We start from the raw sequence: 21,172 nt of genomic DNA on the forward strand, positions 1-21,172 counted from the left end.
AGAATCAAATGCAGACAAATTACCAAGTACAAAGCCCTGCTGAGCTCACACTGGCAGGCAGATGGGTCAATGTGCCTTTGGCCCCCTCCATCTTTGTTGGAAATGGGCCGGGAGGGGGCCTGGTGTGCATCACACATCGCAGCTTCAACGGCCGCCTCCCCCAGAGTGCTCGGCCTTCTTCACACGATGCTATGTATATTTTTAGGAGCCATTTTGTTTTTATGTTTATAAATTGTGCTAAAGTTCCTGGGCCAGGGAAGCACCAATAGTGGACCTTGTCCTAGCTGGAGAATTGTGAGGTCAGACTCCACCCCACATCTTCAGAGGGAAAGTCCCCACCTCAAGGATTGCATCCTGTATACTGCATTGGAAAGGGGGGGGGTGTCTCCTCTCTCTCTCTCTCTCTCTCTCTCTGTGTGTGTGTGTGTGTGTGTGTGTGTGAGAGAGAGAGAGAGAGAGAGAGAGAGAGAGAGAGAGAGAGAGAGAAGAGTTATGGTGGATCTTTGGCACCACCACCACCAGAAAAAAACCAATGCATATACGAGGGAGGAGGGAATAATGAAGGAGAAATCGAGTTCAGTTCCTAATTTTTTTTCTCTTGATGGATGCTAAGAACACTGCATACTATATCAGGAGATGATATCATACATGGCTGTTAAAGCCACAGTCTGTTATGCTAGATGCTGGAAATAATTTTCTGTCGGCTTCTGAATGGGAAAATAAACTGCTTGACAGTGATGTCAAAACTTACTAATTATATTGAAGGCAAAGAAAGAGAACAAAAAGTATTTTTTTAAAAAAAGAAAGAAAGAAAATTGGTCTACTTTTATTGATTACCGGAGAAATTATGCATACTCTCCTGACTTTATGTGTGCCTTTCATTTATTGTAATACCTTGTTCAGGAAAAATCGTGTGTATGTGTGGTGTTGTAAGACTGTAATCACCTAAAACAGAAAAAAACAAGTTTAATATTATGCTTTCTGTCTGAAATTAATGTACCAAGAATGCACTGCATTGTTTTTGTACATTCGCAGAATGCACTAAGACAGAACCTTTAGCTGATGTAGGATGAAATCAATAAAAAAAATTATCCACAACTAAATTCTACTGAAATAACTTCATATTCCTAACCTAGCCATCTGCAACCTGGTACCCTCCTGCTGTCTGGGACTACAACTCCAAGGTGTTAACTGGGACTGATGGGATTTGTCACCCAAAATAGCAGGAAGGCACCAAGTTGGTAAGGCTGAATTTAGCATTCAACTATACACTTTAAATCTACTGATTTCAATGGCACATAAAGCTCATTAATGTTAAGTATTCTTTCTTTTTGAAACCTAATGGGTAGCATAATATTTACCCCAGTTTACAGTTTCCTTATCTAAGACAGTTTTTATTTGGTCAGAAATCCTCATTGAGGCTATTTTAGTGGAAACATGGGTAAACATTTCTCAAACCAACAAACATATTATGGATTCTTTCCAAATGGATAATGTAGCCCACTACTACAAGTGATCCTGGCTGCTAGATTATTCTTTTCATAATTTGCTATTTGAAGCTGGTAACCTGGCTACAACCGCCACAAAGACAGAATCTAGTGGGGATCTCTTTGATGAAAGAGAGCTTTATCAGCAGACTTCCATACTTTTTCTTAGGATTATCTCCTTTTATTAATTGTGTTGTTTCTCATTTGGGGGATTAGCATCAGCACAGTCAAATACTGAGGCGAGAACAGAGTAACTAAACTTAGCAAAAACTGGAAAGAATTACCAATTCCCCCAAATCAGAACAAGCTTTGTCAATTTCAATATCAATTTGGTAAATAAAGGCTTGGCCACTGTAATCTCTGAAAAACCAACATCTGAATCTGGCTTGTGTTTTGTTTGTAGTCAAATAACTTACTGTGTATGCGCATATATAATATTGATAGACCTGGAGTGAGACCTTGCTAGCTTGATGAAGAAGTCAACCTAGTGTGTGGTGACTGTGAAAAAGGCAAATTCCATGCTAGGGTCATTAAGAAAGGAATTGGAAATATAACTGCCTATATCACATTGATGTTACACAAATCTATGGTGCAACTGCATTTGAAGTACTGTGTACAGTTCTGATTGACTCGTCTTAAAAAGGATAACTGTGAGGCCGAGTCTTCAGTCTCTATTTGCTGCTGCTTCTAATTATGTACACCGTGACATGCCCCCCACCCTGTTTTCTTATTTTCACTACCACCTGAAGTCACAGAAAAATGCTCTGTTAATTCATTCAATAAAATTTTAGCCCAGCTGGCACCTCTTGCACTGAGCTAGGGATGGAGCAGTCTCTGAGTGCTCCCCAAACTGCTCTCATATCATTTTTTAAAAAATATTTCAGACTGAGTGTCAAAAACAATGCCACATAAAAAGCCTAAAGGACCCCCTATAGTTGGCAGCTGGGTGTGCAGCAACACTGAGGATGTTATGAGCTGCTGAGGAAATGGCACAGTAGGAGGCACAGTGGTGATTTTAATTCCAAATTTCCTGTGATTGAGTCCTCAGGCCTAATGTGCAAGAGCAACAGCTTCAGTGCTATTCATAGATATGAAAGCTGACCTTTGTCCCTCTATGCCTCAGCCGCACATTTGCTCTGTACGTTTTATATCAGGAGCAAGCTATTTAACCCACCTCCTAATGCCATCTGTACCTTTCTTCTTTTAGAGAGGGAAAGGCCATTTATCTGCTGATAGACTCGCCCCAAAATGTATGCCAGGAACTGCTGAGGTGGGACAGACCCAGCCCATAAAGCAATGTATTAGGTTTCTACCAAATCTTAATCAATATACTGTAAAAAGTTTGAACAGGTTTTCTTGTAAGGAGAAAACAAGTAATGTATGAAAGGAAGAGTAAATCTCTCTCTCTCTCGCTCTTGCTCTCTTTCTCTCTCTCTCTCACACACACACACTTCTCTCTGCTTGGATTTCAGATATGATGTCCCAGAATTCACATGCTCTATGAATCCCATACTGCCTGTCCATATAAGCTTTATTAGAAAGCCAGGTCATCTGTGATGAGGTTAGTTTGTACAGGTAAAGGTAAAGGTAAGTCTAGTTAAGTCTAGCTGAATTCGACTATGGCGCTCATCTCCGCTTTCAGACCGAGGAAGCCAGTGTTTGTCTGCAGTTAGCTTTTCTGGGTCATGTGGCCAGCATGACTAACTGCTTCTGATGCAACAGGACACTGTGATGGAAGCCAGGGCACACAGAAACACTACCTTCCCGCCACAGCAGTACCTATTTATCTACTCGTGCTGGTGTGCTTTCGAACTGCTAGGTTGGCAGGAGCTGGGACAGCGGAACAGGAGCTCATCCCATCATGTGGTTTCACACTGCTGACCTTACGATGGTCAAGCCCAAGAGGCTCAGTGGTTTAGACCACAGTGCCACCCACGTTTGTACAGCAAACACATTGAAAGGGCACCCCCTTCTTCTTAGGTCAGAACTGATATTCCAAAGACACAGCTAAAACTTATTTCAAATTCAAGAGTAAACCATAGTTTACTATCCCACAGAGGCCCAATTCTTCTACCCTGTTGTTAAGTGACAATTGCTTTTCTCAGAACTGCCCAAAACAAATCAAATTAAACAGCTAAACATTACTGCTCACTTCACGGGAAGTTGGGAAGTACGACTATCAAATTGGCCAGAGTAATACATTCCCTGTCATCACAAACCACTATTATATTTGGATAATAATTATATTATCCAAATTATATAATATAATATAATTAATTATAATATAATATAATTATATTATATTATCCAAATATTTGACAGTATTTGGAAAGGGTTTTTGCATATGAAATCACTCACTCACGTTACTGCTGAAACAGTGTTGCTCTCTCCTGGAGCAAGTCAGCAAGCAATAACAGAAACGGTTGCATTTTATATTACTTTTATTTCCCCTCAACAGTGCTGGCTGGGAGTTGCACATGAATCTCCCCTGAGCCTGACCTCAATGTTTACATGAGTTCCACAGGAAAGCTGGAAGTCTTTCCTTCAAAAGCCAAAACAAATGCACCCCTGATTTTATTTTTAATATCCTGCTGTTTTTTTAAAACGAGCATACAACAATGTGTCTCTGTATGCCTACACACAGTTGTCACCTGTCTTCTCAGTCTTCTTCAAACGAACAGATGCCAACAAATCACCACCTTCTCATAAGTTATTCTTTATATAAAGTCACTCTTTATATAAATTTGTGACATTGACTGGAGGACCATAGTCAAGATGAAGCTAAACAAACATACAGAAGGCATGCCACCTTGAGTTCCATGATGGAAGAATGGAGGGATAAGGGGTACCTAGGTTGTACATACATGCATACTATGGGCCTCTCAGATACCTAGGTTCAGGTGGTAAGGTCCATGCCCCAATGGCTGGTAAGGTAACAAGTACCCTAAAAGTGAAGGTATAAAAAAGCAGTCATCCAGAAGAATCATTGTCAAATTCCCAAAGGGATGGCTTAGTACTGGGATGGGGAATCTGTGGCTCCCTGGATGTTGTTGTACTTCAACTCCTATTGGTGCTTGTCAACATGAGCAATTGAACGCCATCTGGAGGACCACAGATTCTCTAGTCTAGTCGGTCACCACTAAGTTATCCAGAACCTGGAGTGATAGAGCAGGCAATGGCACAGGACTCTTCAGGGCTTAATGGTTAGAGTGTTGAGCTAGGACCTGAGAGAGCAGGGTTCGAATCCTCACTCATTAATGAAGTGGGACCAGTCATTATCTCTTAGCCTGACCTACCTCCCAAGGTTGTTGTGAGGCTGAAATGGGGAGGAGGAGAACCGTGTACACCACCTTGAAATCCTTGGAGGATAAAGGTGGCATATAAATGTAAGGAATAAATAAATAATAATAATAAATGAAGAGGACTGTGGTCTATAAGGTTAGTACTTGACTTGAACCACTTGCAATCCCCATCTGCAGCCAGAGGGAAAAGAGAGAAATGTCATCAGGGTGATAGAAGTACTTTTGGATAGTATGATGGCTTCAGCAGATGTCATAAAATAATAATTGTGGGCCATGCATTATGCCATGTTCACCTAACATGCCCTATTGACAAAGTGGAGACATAAGCCAGGGCTGTTTGGCTGATCAGGAAGAATAAAGGTTTTTGATTAGGATGTCTCTGCTCACACAGTAGTCTTACAAGGTGCATCTATTCCTGTAGATAAGAGAAGCAGCTTCCTCTCTGGATGTAGAGAAGGGTAGATGCCCCACCACAACAGCCATACACAAACACCCATCTGCTTGCTGAGCAGGCAAACAGGAGTTTTAAAAGATGCCGATACATACTGATTAAAAGGAAATTGAGATCCAGGGTATTTCCTGGAGTCTTGGCAAAACAGGGCTTAAAGTTTTGCCTAACATTAATGTCTCACCAAGAGTGCAAGTCTGCTTCCAGCATATCCTTTGCCGTTCTGTATATCAGTCAACTCCTCATGATTTTTGTAAACATGCAGTTATAGCCAGGGTACTTGGAAGCATGCACCTGTTTAAGTCAAATAACGCAAGTATCATTGACTCTGTGACGAAAGCTATTTACCTTGAATGGCAACGGTTCTTCAGTAAGTGGGCTGACAGGAAGCGAGTTGGTACTGCTTGCAGGACTCATATCTGCACTCTACAAGAAAAGCAAAATAAAATCTAGATTAGCCTGAGGCAAATCCACTGTTTAAGTGCTTGGTGTAGCTGAGCACCCCATCTGTTACAATGAAGAGAAAACAAATAATGATACAAAAAAACTGTAACTGAAGCAAGCATTCTACTTTGAGCATTTTTCCTGATGCATTTTAACACCATATGGAGTAGCAAATAATGAGAAACACAATCATAACCATATCTACTCAGAAGTAAGTCCTATTGAATTCAATGGGTCTTGCTCCCATTTAAGTAGGGTTAGGATTGCAGCCTAAGATCTTCAAAGTTAAGTACTGAAAAACACAAGCTAATAAGCACCTTTAGCAAATACAATAGAAACAGTTTGTTCCCCTTAATGGCCCATCACCCAGGCAATCACCTCATCAGGAAGCTAGCCTGGCTTATATTTTAACACTTGCTGGATCCAAGGGTTGGAAGGGTCATGGCAAACAGCCTACTCTCCCCCCCCCCCACCTCACAACAATATAATATAAAAATATAAATTTAATATATGGAAGGAGGGCAAACTTCAGGATCCTGCTTCTTACTTGTGGGGGTATAAGGGGGATGACTGACAAGCATCAGGCCTGATGATTTAATTTGTGGCCTAGCTGGCAGTGTCAAGCACAAGATGTTGATGGTAGATCACACACTGTACAGTATATCTGAGTATATGAGCAGTTCTGCACTCTTTCAGAAAATATAAACCAAGGATGGGAAGCCTGTGCCCCTTCAGAGGTTGTTGGACCCCAGCTCCCACTATGGCCAGCCAGCATAGTCAAAAGTCAGGAATTATGGGAGTTGTTGTCCAGTAACAACTGGAGGGTCACAGGTTCTGCATCCCTGATGTAAACTGTATGTGGAAACCTATTGCCTCTCGCTCCAACTCATAAAACTGGATTGTTCAAGCTGTGACCCTATTTTTCTAAACAGAGAGGGCACGACAGCCACCCTAGATAATTGTACTATAAAATATGTGCAGTCTTGTGAACATCACTCCCAAAGATAGAGCCAATTTTGTTTGTGGTAACTGCTTTTCAACAAGAGACTACAGTGCTATGATAGCTGCCAGACACCAACTTCCCTCAAGATTGCCATCAAAAATTATTGATCCAAGAAGTTAATACTGGCAGAAAATATCTTCAGTGGATATTAGAAGCAAGAGAACAAATAAATCCTGATAACTAAAGAAAGGAGAAGACAATCTGTGTATTTTATAGCTATTTAAAGAGAGGAAGTGCATTTCCAACTTATTTTCAGGGTGATTGCTTCAACTGTATTGTTGGTCATTTAGTTCAATATAAGTTCACAGCCTGGAAGTTGAGTACAGCAAGCAGATGGGATATGACTGAATAAATATTTCAGAATTTTAGACTTTTTAAAGAACAGTAAAAGAGCCAGTCACGATTCTCTTGCGTTCTTGTGCCATATATTTATTTTAGTGCAGGGAGAAATCCTCTCATTTGTATACCATGCAAGTTTTGTATGGGCTTTTTGGGATAGTTAGGAAATGGGGTCGTTCCAATTTCACCGATACATTTAAACACATCTGCTGAGTACTAGGACCTGATCAATGGTAACTTATAACCATACTGATCTTGATAAGAATTTCTTCATGAAAGCTTATGGGACAACTCCACAGTAAACACCTTAAGGTTTGCAAAGTGATGGACTTGTTAATAAAACACTACACAGCAAATGATTTGTGATATCTATTCATTTTTCTATGCATACTATGCTACAGAAGGATCTGGGCAATGGCCAATAAAATTGTAAGTTGCCCAATATTCACAGAGAAGGGTGTCATCCATAGCCTGGTGCAAGAACCTTTCATTCTGTGCAGGAGCTAAATATCACGTGCAAATGTCTAACATGCTGACATTCATTGAGAACATATTTAAGTAATACAAAATTCAGACTTGAAGCCTCCATAGCTAAATAAGTTAAAATGACCTGTCAAAAGTGGTTCCATACTGAAATTACAAAAGTCCTTTGGAGAGTAGATGAAGCAGTGAGAATAATTGCAGTCACAACATTTAAAACGTGCAAAATGGCGCTCATTAAAGCTTTAGTGAAATACATGGCAACCTAAGCAAGTTAATTCTGTTCTGAATAACCTCTACTCTACATTTCTTTCTTGTCTTAAAACACAGGGACATTACTCCTGGCAAACAGAAATATATAAGAAGTTCATTCCCAAACTTGAAAAATGAAAACAGGAGAAAATGTATATATTATATGCATGAGTGCATGCCTACACATAAATTTGCAGTACAGCAGTGTGGTATAAAGGTAAACACAGAGTAATATATAGAGAGATATAATTATAGATATACAGAGAGACAGAGTACAAGAGCACAGAAATACACACACCAGGTATTCTGGAATGTGCTATAAAATTTATATTCAGATGCAAGATTTTCAGCACTGATTCTTACTCAAAAGTATATTACACTTATTTCAACCTTTTCACTATGCAGCATGAAACTTGCAACACGTTTTTGCAGTCCCAGGTGTCCAGACACCTCAAAGTGTAGAGCAGCTGCTCCTTGCCAATAAAATGAAGACCACCAGGCACACAGATTGCAGTCACTTTTCCACTTCCCACACAGAAGACCTGCTTACCATGGAGGAAGGAGTTAACCCACCACTTCCTTTATCTTCCCTCAGTATGCCACTGATACCTTCTTACAAGTCTTTTCTTCTTCTTCTTCCCTTGACTTGCTTTGAGACTTAAGAGCCATCAGGTAGAGTCTGGCATCTTGCACCATTTTCCCACCCACCTGCAGCCCACGCAGGCTGAATACTGGTCTCAGGAGGTTGTTCCCCACACATATGTATAAAGAAACAATTTCCAGTGCAGAGACAATTAAAAATGTGGGAAGAAATAGTAATAGCTATCTGTTGAGAGATATGCATTAACATACATCTTCACAGCTGCAAGCCTGAATAGCTTTAGGAAGGCCCTAAAATAATGCAAATCTTTATTTAAAGTTAGTCCCAAGGTGGTTTACGAAAGGTAATTGACTAAGTAATTTAAAATTATTGCAAGCCACTCTAAGTAAGTATATAGACACTAGAAGAGCAGGATACATGTATATATAAGTCAATGAATATGGCCCAGCGGATAGGGCTTGGTCTTTTGGGGGGTAGCTGAGTGCTCAGGTATGCTGGCACTGCAGCCCAGCCTCAGTTTGCCATGGTTTCAAAGGGAAAACATTGCTGTTGATACAAGAGGGAAGCTGTCAAAGCCCAGCTGCTGGGAATCCCTCCTAAGACATATAACAGGGATGGAAAATATGCACCCTTTCGCTTATTTCCATGCAGATGGAGAGAGGAGCTTGGAGGGAGGGCAAGGTGGGAAGAATGGGACGGGCATCTAAAATGGGTAGAGAAAGGAAGGCAAAGTGGGAGGGGGCCTTCTGCAAGTTATCAGTTCAGACCTCTGGCAAGAGATAGCTGTCTTTCTCATTGCAGATTTCGAGATGGCATGGGATGTGTGGGGGGAGAAGTGAGAGAGGAAATCCCCTTGCATTTGTGATGATCCATGCACTGGGGTGGGGATATGGATATGGCAACAGGGGAGAGGAGGGAAGCCTCCCCACCCCTCCTTTAGAGGGTGGTATAATCTTATGCTTTGCATTTGACTTGCAGCACACTGCCCAAACTCCTGGCAACAACTTGGGACACACGTCACAATCCTGACATACATTTAAAGCACATGGGTTCCCCCAAAGGATCCTGACAACCATAGTTAGTGAAGGGTGCTGGGAATTGTAACTCTCTGAGGGGCACAACACAGTCCCCAGTATTATTTGGGGAAAGTCATGAGCTTTGCATGCATGGTGTGTGGCTAGAGACTGCCTCTGCCAATAACAACCTATCCACAGCTAGAGACCAGTGGAGGAGGCCCTGTTTGTTATCATTTGGGAAAGCACTACTCATTTTGTGTGCATTTTTCAAGGATTCTGTGCATTTTTAGGATGCCTTCTGATATTGTAGGATATCTTATTCATGTCTATGATTATTTTTTTTTAAATACTATGTTTCTTGTATTGTTCCTTTTGTTACTACATGGTTCACTTTTGTGGCCATTTCTCGGGAAAAAGCAGCACATCAAAATGAATAATAAACTCAAAGTTCCATGTATAAGCAACTAATCAATGTTATTTCCTTCACTATGTAGTTCTTGCTGGTATGGAGATGGCAGCTTCAGACTCCCCCCGCCCCTGCTCCAAGATCATAGCAGAAGCAGAAGATCTCACTGGTCTCCAAGACCCAGGAGCTGTGCAGGTGCAAAACATCTTCCTTCATTTAAATTGCCAGGCTTATAGTTTTGATTTATGTGATAGTGGTTTGTGGTGATGGCCGGTGGCTAATGCAACACACACACACACACACACACACACACACACACAAAATGACTAATGTGTACTTCTTGTGCCTTACAAAGGAGAGGTAGGCTCCATTACAAACCTTCCACTAATGGGATAAATGTGAATTGCCCAGAGGCGACTCTATAATTATTATAGGGAATTGGGGATGGCTCCGAGCACCATAGACTAGTGCTTTGGATCTCTTTTAAAGCAGACACCAATCAAACTTCTTTGGGGAAAACTGAATCAAGACCTATCTTGGCATCATAGCTGATTTAGGTAAGCCAACTAGAGTGGGACAATCCTTTTAAATTATCGTTATATTTAAAATTTCTGGCATGAGCTAATGACCTAATGTAGAGCACAGGAGAAATTAACACTAAACAACAGGTGCATGTTGAGCTAATGTGTATCAAACATTTCTTCTGGAAGCAAACGTGCTTTCAGCTATGTTGAACTGAAAATAATAAAATAAAGATCAGTAGGAAGCTAACCAAGCTCTAATTTACATTGCTTATAAACTATTATTGATAACTCGGTGTAGGAGTTACCATTTGGAGAAAAAGTGACTGATGTGTTTTTAATAAACATAATCAGTTAGTCAGAGACACTATTGGATTGCTGTAAAACACTGTTACATTTAGAAACCGACAGTGACAGACAGGATTAATACGAAAAGGCATAGATGTCACTTTTTGCCACATGCTCAGGAAACCCATGTATTTCCACTCAAAAATACCATAATGCCTCGATAAGCAATTGAGCTATTTATAGAAGCTCTCAAGCTAGAATCAATTAGCTTTTTACTAGCCACAACTGTTGTATGTTTATAGGAAACACACAGCCAGACTTACTGAGGATGTAAGAAAGTGACTACGAAGCAAAACAGTGGTGATGTTTGGTAATTTTATGACTCTGGACTTTTGGAGGCACATCTTCTTAGCTGGAAATGCATATTACTTCACTTCATTTACTCCTAAACGTGGTAATGTAGCCCTTATGCATTTAGGGTTCCTGCTGTTTATCATGTTGAACGGGGCCAGGATGTCTGCCCCCAAAGTCCTGCCCTAGCTGAAACAAGCTGCTTCCCAAGACAAACTCCATCTTCTTATGATTTCTTCTCATACTGTTCTGGCAATGTCTGAAGGCAAGAAATGCCATGGGAGAAATCAGTGATGCAGTAAGTTCTTTCTTTTTCTTTGGCGACCACTCGTAGCCGAGTATGATTGTCTTCCATGGAAACGCTCTTAACAGTGATTCTGTAAGTGACTGTGGAGGCCAATTCTGGATCCACACGTCCTTCCACAGTGGGGACATTGGTTTCCAGGTGGGAGTTGATCACAGTGAGGGTTTGCGAAACGTGTATTCCTCTTAGCTCTTTTCTCCTTTTTGCCCTGAATTCGTGCTTATTCAAAGTCTACAACATCTTCGGTAAAGGCTGTTCTCCAGTTGGAGTGCTCAAAGACCAATCTTTCCCATTCATCAGCGCTTATACGTGTTTTTTTTAGATTTGCCTTGAGAGGATCTTTAAACCTCTTTTGTTGTCCACTGGTATTTCGCTTTCCATTCTTAAGTTGGGAATAGAGTAGTTGCTTTGGAAGACGATAATCAGGCATTCGAACAACATAACCAGTCCAACAAGGTTGATGTTGAAGAATCATTGCTTCAACACTGGTGATCTTTACTTCTTCCACTACACTGACATTACAGTGGTACCTCAGGTTACATACGCTTCAGGTTACATACGCTTCAGGTTACAGATGCCACTAACCCAGAAATAGTGCTTCAGGTTAAGAACTTTGCTTCAGGTTGAGAACAGAAATCGTGCTTCAGTGGTGCGGCAGCAGCAGGAGGCCCCGTTAGCTAAAGTGGTGCTTCAGGTTAAGAACAGTTTCAGGTTAAGTACGGACCTCCAGAATGAATTAAGTACTTAACCCGAGGTACCACTGTAGTTTGCCTGTCTTCCCAAGTGATATGCACTGGACAGTGAGGTGGGTTGATAGCGCTCACCTGATCTCTTGTCAGTTGCATCACTGCTGCTTCAAGGAGGTAGAGAGGTAAGGTGTCAGCAAGGTTGCTGAGGCAAGAGCACTGGAAGGAGCACCCTCTTGCCTCCACTGGGGCATTTGCACAGTGCCAACCTCGCGGCTGCCTTGCCACCAGATGCTAAACATCAGCAAAGCAACTGACTGGAGGTGAAGATAGCACAGTTGCACCACAGCATCATCTTCTAAAAGGTAAAGGTAAAGGTACCCCTGCCCGTACAGGCCAGTCGTGTCCGATTCTAGGGTTGCGTGCTCATCTCGCTCTAGAGGCCGTGAGCCGGCGCCGTCCGAAGACACTTCCGGGTCACGTGGCCAGCGTGACGAAGCTGCAGCTGGCGAGCCAGCACCACGCAGCACACTGAAACACCGTTTAACTTCCCGCTATAAAGCAGTACCTATTTATCTACTTGCACTTAAGGGTGCTTTCGAACTGCTAGGTGGGCAGGAGCTGGGACCGAACGACGGGAGCTCACCCCACCGCGGGGATTCGAACCGCTGACCATACGATCGGCAAGTCCTAGGCACTGAGGTTTTACCCACAGCGCCACCCGTGTCCCATCTTCTATTGGCCCCTAAATTGGTGGGGCAAGTTAGTGTGAGAAGTAACCAGATTATAAGCCCCCGTCCCCTGTTGTGCAGTTAGCAGAGCAGTGTGAAATGGAGCTGCAGGAAGTAGAAACCACTTCACTCACATAAAAATTACCCTGAGGCAGAAGAGGCCTAGAGTCTGTGAGCTGGAGGTTTGTTGCCTGTGATATATCAACTTGATTAACACCATTCCACGCATCTTTTTTTCATTCATGCATTGTATAAATTCTTCAAGAGACTCAAAGGTAATCACCATGTCAGCAGCTAAGTTTTCAAGATATTGTACAGATATGAGAACTCATGCAAGTAAATGAAGGATTCCTGCGGTTGCATTTGACGTTCACAGCTTGAGTCTCCAATTTCCGACACTGTCCCTAATATCTCACCTTCTCAAAGCTGTCTACATAGAAAGGAAACTGAATTACCACTGTTTCAGAAACTCTCACATTATTCCTCTGAACATGTAATTGCCACAGAACCCATTACTGCTAGTTAAAGTCTTATTCAAAATTTGACAGAACCACTCATACCACTTATGAAGTTGAAGGAAAGATCTCTCTCTCTCTCTCTCTCTCTCTCTCTCTCTCTCTCTCAATGAATAACTTGAATTCTACACAATCAGAATTTAAAAAAAATAAAATAAACAAAAGTGGTTCTAGGCCTCCAGAACTGTGTAGAAACATTTCAGGTTTTATCATTGTCTATAGCCAATGGTCATCACAATATAAACATAAATCACTTATGTGTAGACTACAGAAAAGGGGAGCGAGAGAAGAAGAAAAAAAGAAAACAATCAGTCCAATAAGACAGGGGTAAACCCTGAGGATACAAATGAACAGGATTGAAAACATTTATTTAGTTTAAATTTCCCCTCAACATTTAGTACTAGTATGATTCATACTACCCTGCCAGTTGAAGTGAGAGAAGGGACTGAAGAATGAAAGGGGAGAGTGAAGATCAGCCTTGAAATGATAGAGGAAAGTTAATATCACCAATGGAATAAGAAGGGAGGAAATGGCGCTGGAGGAGGGCGGGGTGGAAGAGACGGTAACAGGCCAATCTGCTGCCCCTTCTAGTGGGTCCAAATCTGCCACCCAAGGCAGCTGCCTCGCCTTGCTTCATGGGCAGACCAGCCCTGCTTGAGTGACAGAAGCAGACAGGAAACTCTTAATTCAAAATCCAAAAGAAGACAGAAGCCATGGTATAACTGCACACATTCTTCTGTAATTATTTACAGAGCATAGTCATTCTTATTCTAATATATTCCCAGGAGCCAAACAGTAATAGAGGAAATATATTAATGAATAAAAATTGCACGTTTGACCATTATTCCTGAGATTTTACATTGTACTACCCCCCCCCCCCACAACTGCAGATACCCAACATGATCACATTTTTACACTTTATATATATTATTATGTTTTTTTGCAAGTATTGTGGCATGTAAAAAAAAAGAAGAAATATTTGGCATTAAGCTAAATTTATCACAACAGTGTTCTATTGGTGTGGATAAAATTAGGAGAGAGTTATTAACTATTCTCCTCCCGCAATTAACTCTGAAACTACGCTATAATAAAGAATGTTTCAAACTTCAAAATAAATCCCTGAAAAGCATAATTATCACTTAGTTTAAAATTGTACAGCTTGCAGTTTCTGTCAGTGATTTCTCGGAAAACACTCCCCATCCCACGCCTAAAAATAAACAAACTCATTATGTTAATCTAAGGGATTAAAAGCCAGCTTTCCCCCTGGTAAGTCATACCAAAAAGACCTTCATTAAGAAACTTTTCTCAAATGTATTGAAGAGGAATGTGTTTTTGAGGCTCTTTAAAAATCCATTAATAACTTAGAAGTTTCTGTATTGTGTTTAACGCTTGTCACTGGAACTATAATTTTTAATTAATTGAGCAACCTTAAAGCTGGCTGAGGGGGTTGGAAGCAATCTTAAGTGCTGCTCTGCCATCCAAGGCCATCCAAGTTACAAGCTTGGTGGATCAGGGGAATGTCCTGGACGTAGCGTATCTTGCTTTCAGAAAGGCTTTTGACAAAGTCCCTCATGATAGTCTTGCAGAAAAGGTTCCCACTCTACAATTATATGCAATTGTTTTCTAGAGTGACTAGCACATAAACAGAGACAGACAACAGCACATATAACAGACTAAACCACTTGGAGGTCTAGTTTGGCATAAAAAGGTAAAGGGGCCCCTGACCATTAGGTCCAGTCATGGCCGGCTCTGGAGCTCAACTCGCTTTATTGGCCGAGGGAGCCGGCATACAGCTTCCGGGTCATGTGGCCAGCATGACAAAGCCGCTTCTGGCGAACCAGAGCAGTGCATGGAAACACCATTTGCCTTCTCGCCGGAGCGGTACCTATGTATCTACTTGCACTTTGATGTGCTTCCAAACTGCTAGGTTGGCAGAAGCAGGGACCGAGCAACGGGATTTCACCCCGTTGCGGGGATTCAAATTGTCAACCTTCTGACTGGCAAGTCCTAGGCTCTGTGGTTTAACCCACAGCGCCACCCGCGTCCCTTAGTTTGGCATATAGTGGTATATAAATTAATTTAATTAATTAATTTACATTAATAGAAAATCATACTGCATAAATATAGTGAGTCTCAATTCTTTTATATGTTATATGTATACGATAAAATATTTCTGTATAGTTGGTTTGCTTTTTAAAGCAGCAACGCATAGGTGGCTCAGACTTGAGCAGGTGTTTGCTGCAAGAGGCAATCCAATGCAAGCTAAGCTGGGTTCAGCTGGAACTGCCAAAATTCATGTATAAATCTGCTTTAAATGATTTCCTCCTCCATCCCTACTCTCATGCCTCTCTATCTGTATCCAACCAGCGCTTCATGTTCTACCTGCAGTTATATTGTTTTTATTTTTCTCTGTACACTGTTTTATGAGGGTTTAGGTCTGCAGAGCAACTAATACCTGCAACAAACAAACAAATGTTGAAGCTTCCTTAGAATTTATTCTATGAAATGGCACGTGAGGGTCCCCCCCCACACACATTATTTCCTCTGAATTTAAAAGCACTGTGACACTTTGAAAATAATTTGTCAGAATGCCAATGAGGTCTTATAGCATATTAGACCCACACATTATCATTTGCAGAAAACAAGGCTACTGCAGCTGTGCCTTATTTACAGACTTCCTCGTGTCAGGGCATCTGGGACCTGAGTTATGAAACCCATTTCATGAGAGCTGTCTAGGACTGTGTAAGCTCTGGCCACACAGTACACACTTCAAAGAGAGAAGGGAACAGGCACGTGAAACTTCAGCACTGGTCTGGTTACCTACTCTTGCCAAGCAGAACAAAACCTGTTGGCTGCTGTAGTTGAGGCCTGGGCTCAGCACTTGCTCTGCTCCATTGGTTCTACTGGTTCTACTTGGTTCTACTGAGTGACACACAGCAACAGCCTGCTCCTGTCTTGCTTCAGAGTCCTGTGTCTGTGAATTAATGACCATTTGCTTCAAGCTTTTCCACTTCTCCTGAGTTTGACTGGTTCAGTGGCCTTTGTTGTGGTTTATTTCTGATCAGTATTTCAAACTATCACAGTTTTGAGAGTTGTCAGCAACTATTGCATCTAGTAGGCTAATGCCCCGAGCACCTTCTCAATTTGTTCTTTTTCGGTCTCTGAGAGTGCAATAAATAAACAAACGGCGATGCTCTGTTCCAGTATGGATTGAGCTGAGCCACATGCAACAATACCTCTCCCAATCCAGCCCATAGGTGTGGCGCAAAGCAATGCTGTTTGTGCCTGTCCTGCCTCCAACATTCTGGGAAGTCTGCCAGTTCCATGGGAGCTTGAGGTTCACATGGAAGTGGGTTGTGTCTGGTCAAAGTCAAGCAGAGGAGACAGGAAGAGGGCCTTGGACAGCTCCAAGTGGGTCTTGTTGGTTGAATTAGAGCCAACTGATGCCTGTATGGTAGGTCCACCTCCCTGGAGTTGACTGGATGAAAGACCCTAAAATTATTTTCTAGTTTTCTAGTGAGTCTAGAGAGAAAGAGGTAAATGTGGGAACCCATCCTCTAAGTCAGAGGATGGTTGCACAGCTGTGTCTTTCAGTGAAGAGGGTTTCCAATAAGATACTGATGGTTCTCCCTTGAGGAAACATGTCCTCATCAGCATCCTATGTAGTGCACTACAAGATCCCCATGTCATGAGTTTGACACTTTCTGTGCAAGACTTTTGCATTCAAATGGTCAATTTCCCAGATAAGGTCTAGTAACTGACTGTGTAATGTGAGTCTATATATGTGATCTGGGTCTACACCTGTCAGAGACAGGGTAAGGGGGCATGCTTAGTACTTTCACTCCCCTTTAGGCATGTGAAATAGACCAGGGGGAAATATTGTCTGATGCATCCTCTACAAAGAGGGGTGATAGTTAGAAGACTGGGCCAGAGCAATAGTCACTGGTGGAGAAAGAGATCTGCTTTGGCAGTCTTAAACAGTCTCAGACCATTTCCTTTCTCCTTTCAATATTTCAGTGGTAAATGGGGTGGAAGATTCTGGCTCAGCAGTGGTGGTGGTGCAGAAACCTCTTTCCTGGCCTGGAGCAGCAGAGAGGAAGTGGAAAGTTCTAATAATAGAAAGGTAAACAGCATGCACTGAAAACATATGCACAGCGTTGTCGCCCAAAGCTCTTGCCTACTAAAGAGTGCTCCATGAAGCAGATCTGCTTCGTTGCTCATTGATGTCTGACCAAAGTAAAACAAATGTTTTTACACCACTGAATGGGGAATTCTAAAAAGACGTGCATCTCTATTGTTATGCCTTATGAGACACTGGAGAACCCAATATAGGCATGTACATGACCACAATTAACTAGATAATTATACAAAGATTTCTTTCTCACCATGGGCCACTGATTCGTGACTTACAAGTAAATGTGTTCATAAAAAAAAATAATACCTGAAAACTGAAAAGCAGCATAATCTCAGAGGCTAGATAGCTGATTAAGAACAGCTCAGAGAGAAAAGCAAGTGCCTTGAAGCTCTAGTTTATATTGAAACTTCAAACCCTAATTATTATTTGTCCAGATATTGATGCACTATGCAAATTAACACAGTCCTTGCCACAGGACACAGATATCAAATAATATGGAGGTAGAGGAGAATCAAAGAGAATGAAATCAAAGAGAATAGTGTGCAATAAGGGCACTGGGCTTGATGAAAGACTAGTAAAATGTTAGTCATAATGAAAGGTTCAGAGGAAAGGAATGAGATTTCAGAGGCCACCAAAAAGGTATCTGAGGCAGGCAGTGGGGAGAGAGATATCATGCTATTTGAAACAAGGGAGGTATCATGTGAGCATTGCCTCTTGCAGATTTTTGCGTGAGAGAACTGGGAAGTTAAGTGGAATTGCTTAACCTAAATCCTTTGGCTCTGCACATAAACTATGGGAGTCAAAAATTATATGCAATGCTTGTGGCAAAAATTGGGCCGCAGCCAGTGTATAAGGACTCAGGAACATTTCACTGCTGGGAAATGTAGAAGGTTCTCTACCTAATCAGGATAAAGGTGGCTGAGGGCCAGTAAGATTCAGATCATGGACACAGGTGTGTGTTTCCTTGTACTTACGTTAACTGATAGCAGAGATGGAAGAAATCAACTAATTCCACCAAACACACAGAACAACTTTAAGTAGTTCAAGTAGTTAAAGAAAATATTGCCATTAATAAAGTTGATGAAAGGGGTTGTTTGCAAGGAGATGCCTGTGGTATTCTATAAGCAAAAACAATTGGAACTAAGAGAGTGGATAAGATACTATTTTACGCTATTCAACATACAGGTTTTCCACAATAACCTTTTGCAGCATTATGAAAATTGAGACCAACAAAATGTTCCTAGAGATCATGCTGGATTCCTGTTGGACATGCCAAATCTTAAACTTGTCTCACTACTAAACATGTGCATTTATTAAAGTGTTTACAAGTAGTACTATTCCCACGGGATCCTCCACTCACTGTTTTCTGTCTCTCAATATGGGGTAAATAAACTGGACTGGATGTGAGGGAGTGCTCACCAGAGATAAATAAATGCAGTAAAAATAAAAAAAAGCATAAGAAGAATCATAAAGCTCTGCTATTAAGCTTTAATATCATCCAGCTCGATCGTTAACAGACTCATTTTGCCTGCCTCACAAGTACTCTTCCAATACACAAAACAGATTGGCTATGGTATGTTTTTCAAAATGCAAGCAGGTATTTTGAGGCCTCCTTTTCCCAAGTTTAAGCAGATGGTGCAACTGCAAGTACAACCCCCTCAGGGTTCTACTAGTTGGAAGACTTTGTGATCTAAGCCAGGAAGTCAGTGGAAATTAAGTATCCCAACTGCACGCAGAATTGGAACCTAACCCAAGTAAGTACAATGGTACCTCGGGTTAAGTACTTAATTCGTTCTGGAGGTCGGTTCTTAACCTGAAACTGTTCTTAACCTGAAGCACCACTTTAGCTAATGGGGCCTCCTGCTGCTGCTGCGCCGCCAGAGCACGATTTCTGTTCTCATCCTGAAGCAAAGTTCTTAACCTGAAGCACTATTTCTGGGTTAGCGGAGTCTGTAACCTGAAGTGTATGTAACCTGAAGCATCTGTAACCCGAGGTACCACTGTATTATTTAGAAAGAGTTCTTAACCCGAGGTACTATTTTGGGATTAGCAGGGTCCGTAACCTGAAGCGTATGTAACCAGAGGTACCACTGTATAAAGCAGGGATAGGAAACCTGTGGCTTTCCAGATGTTGCTGCAACACAACTCTCATCAACCCTGACCAAGTTAGCTGGGGCTGATGGGAGTTGGAGCCTGGAGGGTAATATCCTTCTCTGCCACAAGGGAAGGCTGTTAGAGGACATGAATGTGATGTTCTGTGAAGATTCAGTGGTCTGATGATGGAATTTTGTAAGTCCTGGAACATTCAGCAAACTACCTACAGTTTTGCAAAATCAGAGGGTGAAGAGGAAGGTATTTCCTGCTTTAGACCTTTATATATCAGAATTTCAACAAGTGTTCAAAGTAGCTTTCAATGGAAGAAAAACAAATAAAAGCAACATGGCAGTAATCACACAAACAGCAGTTGTATGATTGACCCCAAACAAATAGCAGCTGTGGAGGGGGAGTTACTCTGGATTAAGGTCATAATAAGGGAGATAATGAATTTAAACTCTAGGGCCTCATGGTTGATATCTGGATCAGGAATAAACTTTTACTGGTGCCACTTCCCTTCCAATGCAAATATCCATCACAGGGAGTGGGTTCATATTGTAATAACAGCAAGGCCAAAGGGTTGAACCCTCATTCTCAGTTGTGGGATTATAATCACATCCAGTTTGTGGTACAACAGGGGTAGCCTATGTGCTGCTCTCCAAAACTTGTTGAACTAAAAATTATCACCATCCCTGAACTTGAATGTTTTGGCTGGGGCTGACAGAAGTTGGAGTCCCAACAACATCTGCAGGGCCAGAGGTTCACTTAAAGAGAGAATTCCCTTTCTTTAACCTAGTACAGGGGTCTGCAACCTTTCAGACAAAAAGAGCCACTTGGACCCGTTTCCGAAGAAAAAAAAAACTGGGAGCCGCAAAACTCGTCATTATAAAAATAACTTTTTTGTCACTTTTTTATTATTACTTTGTTTGACCCCTCAGAATTACTCCTCCTCATAGAAATAAACGTTAAATTAACAAGTTACCTTTGTGTGTGTGTGTGTGTGTGTGTGTGTGTGTGTGTGTGTGTTCTTCACTCCCCTTCAAAACAGTGACCAGTGTACATGCCCCTTACAATGTAGCGGGCGGGCGGGAAGGTGACGTCGGGACGGTGCGTGACTAACGCCCCCACTGCCCCCATGCGACGTCACAGCCAGTACAGTGCCCGCCACAGTGGGGAGTGTCGGGGCACACAATGCGCCTCCTCCCCTCGCTAGTATCTGCCCCGGAGCCGCAGAAAAGGTGTAAAAGAGCCACATGCGGCTCCGGAGCCGCGGGTTGCTGACCCCTGACCTAGTAGCTATGGAAAGTGCAATTAGCATTTTGCCTGTTCCAGACTGGCACACATGACTAACATCTACTAATAATGTACAGATGCCAGTTTGTAGAGAGTGTAAATTCTGTGGAAAAAACACAAACCACTGCTGGCACAAAGACATGCAAATACATTAAAGTAAACAGAGAGTTTATCCCCATGAAAATTTAGCCAAATTCTGGTTGTTACTGATCTAATTAGCTGCTTACAGAATAACAGAGTTGTTGGGAGGGACCATTTCAGGGCTGTAGAATCAACTTTGCAATGCTGCATTGCATTCATTAATATGATTTAAACATGATGGAAGACACTATTTTTTTGCAGAATTTTCTATTATGATAATGCATAATTAGTATTTTTAATTTGCCCTTAAACATTATGTCAATTTGACTCCTTCCCCCCTTTCTTTCCTTTTTTCTTTCTCCTGTGATGAGGCTGCATTTTAATGTTTTAATGTT

The 21,172-nt window shown here is 41.7% G+C and overlaps 1 protein-coding gene across 7 annotated transcripts in view; it reads right to left on the bottom strand.

Moving 5' to 3' along the window:
* The window catches only part of CCSER1 (coiled-coil serine rich protein 1), a 691,921-nt gene that overhangs the window by 355,364 nt on the left and 315,385 nt on the right, over positions 1–21,172 (bottom strand). For all 7 annotated transcript variants that reach the window (XM_083756443.1, XM_083756445.1, XM_083756444.1 and 4 more), the window contains one exon: positions 5,586–5,663. In XM_083756443.1, coding sequence (XP_083612569.1) covers positions 5,586–5,663 — 78 coding nt within the window. The remainder of the gene's footprint in view (positions 1–5,585; positions 5,664–21,172) is intronic.

Source organism: Podarcis gaigeae (assembly GCF_964106915.1).
Source record: "Podarcis gaigeae genome assembly, chromosome: 9".
NCBI classification, from domain to species: Eukaryota; Metazoa; Chordata; class Lepidosauria; order Squamata; family Lacertidae; genus Podarcis; species Podarcis gaigeae.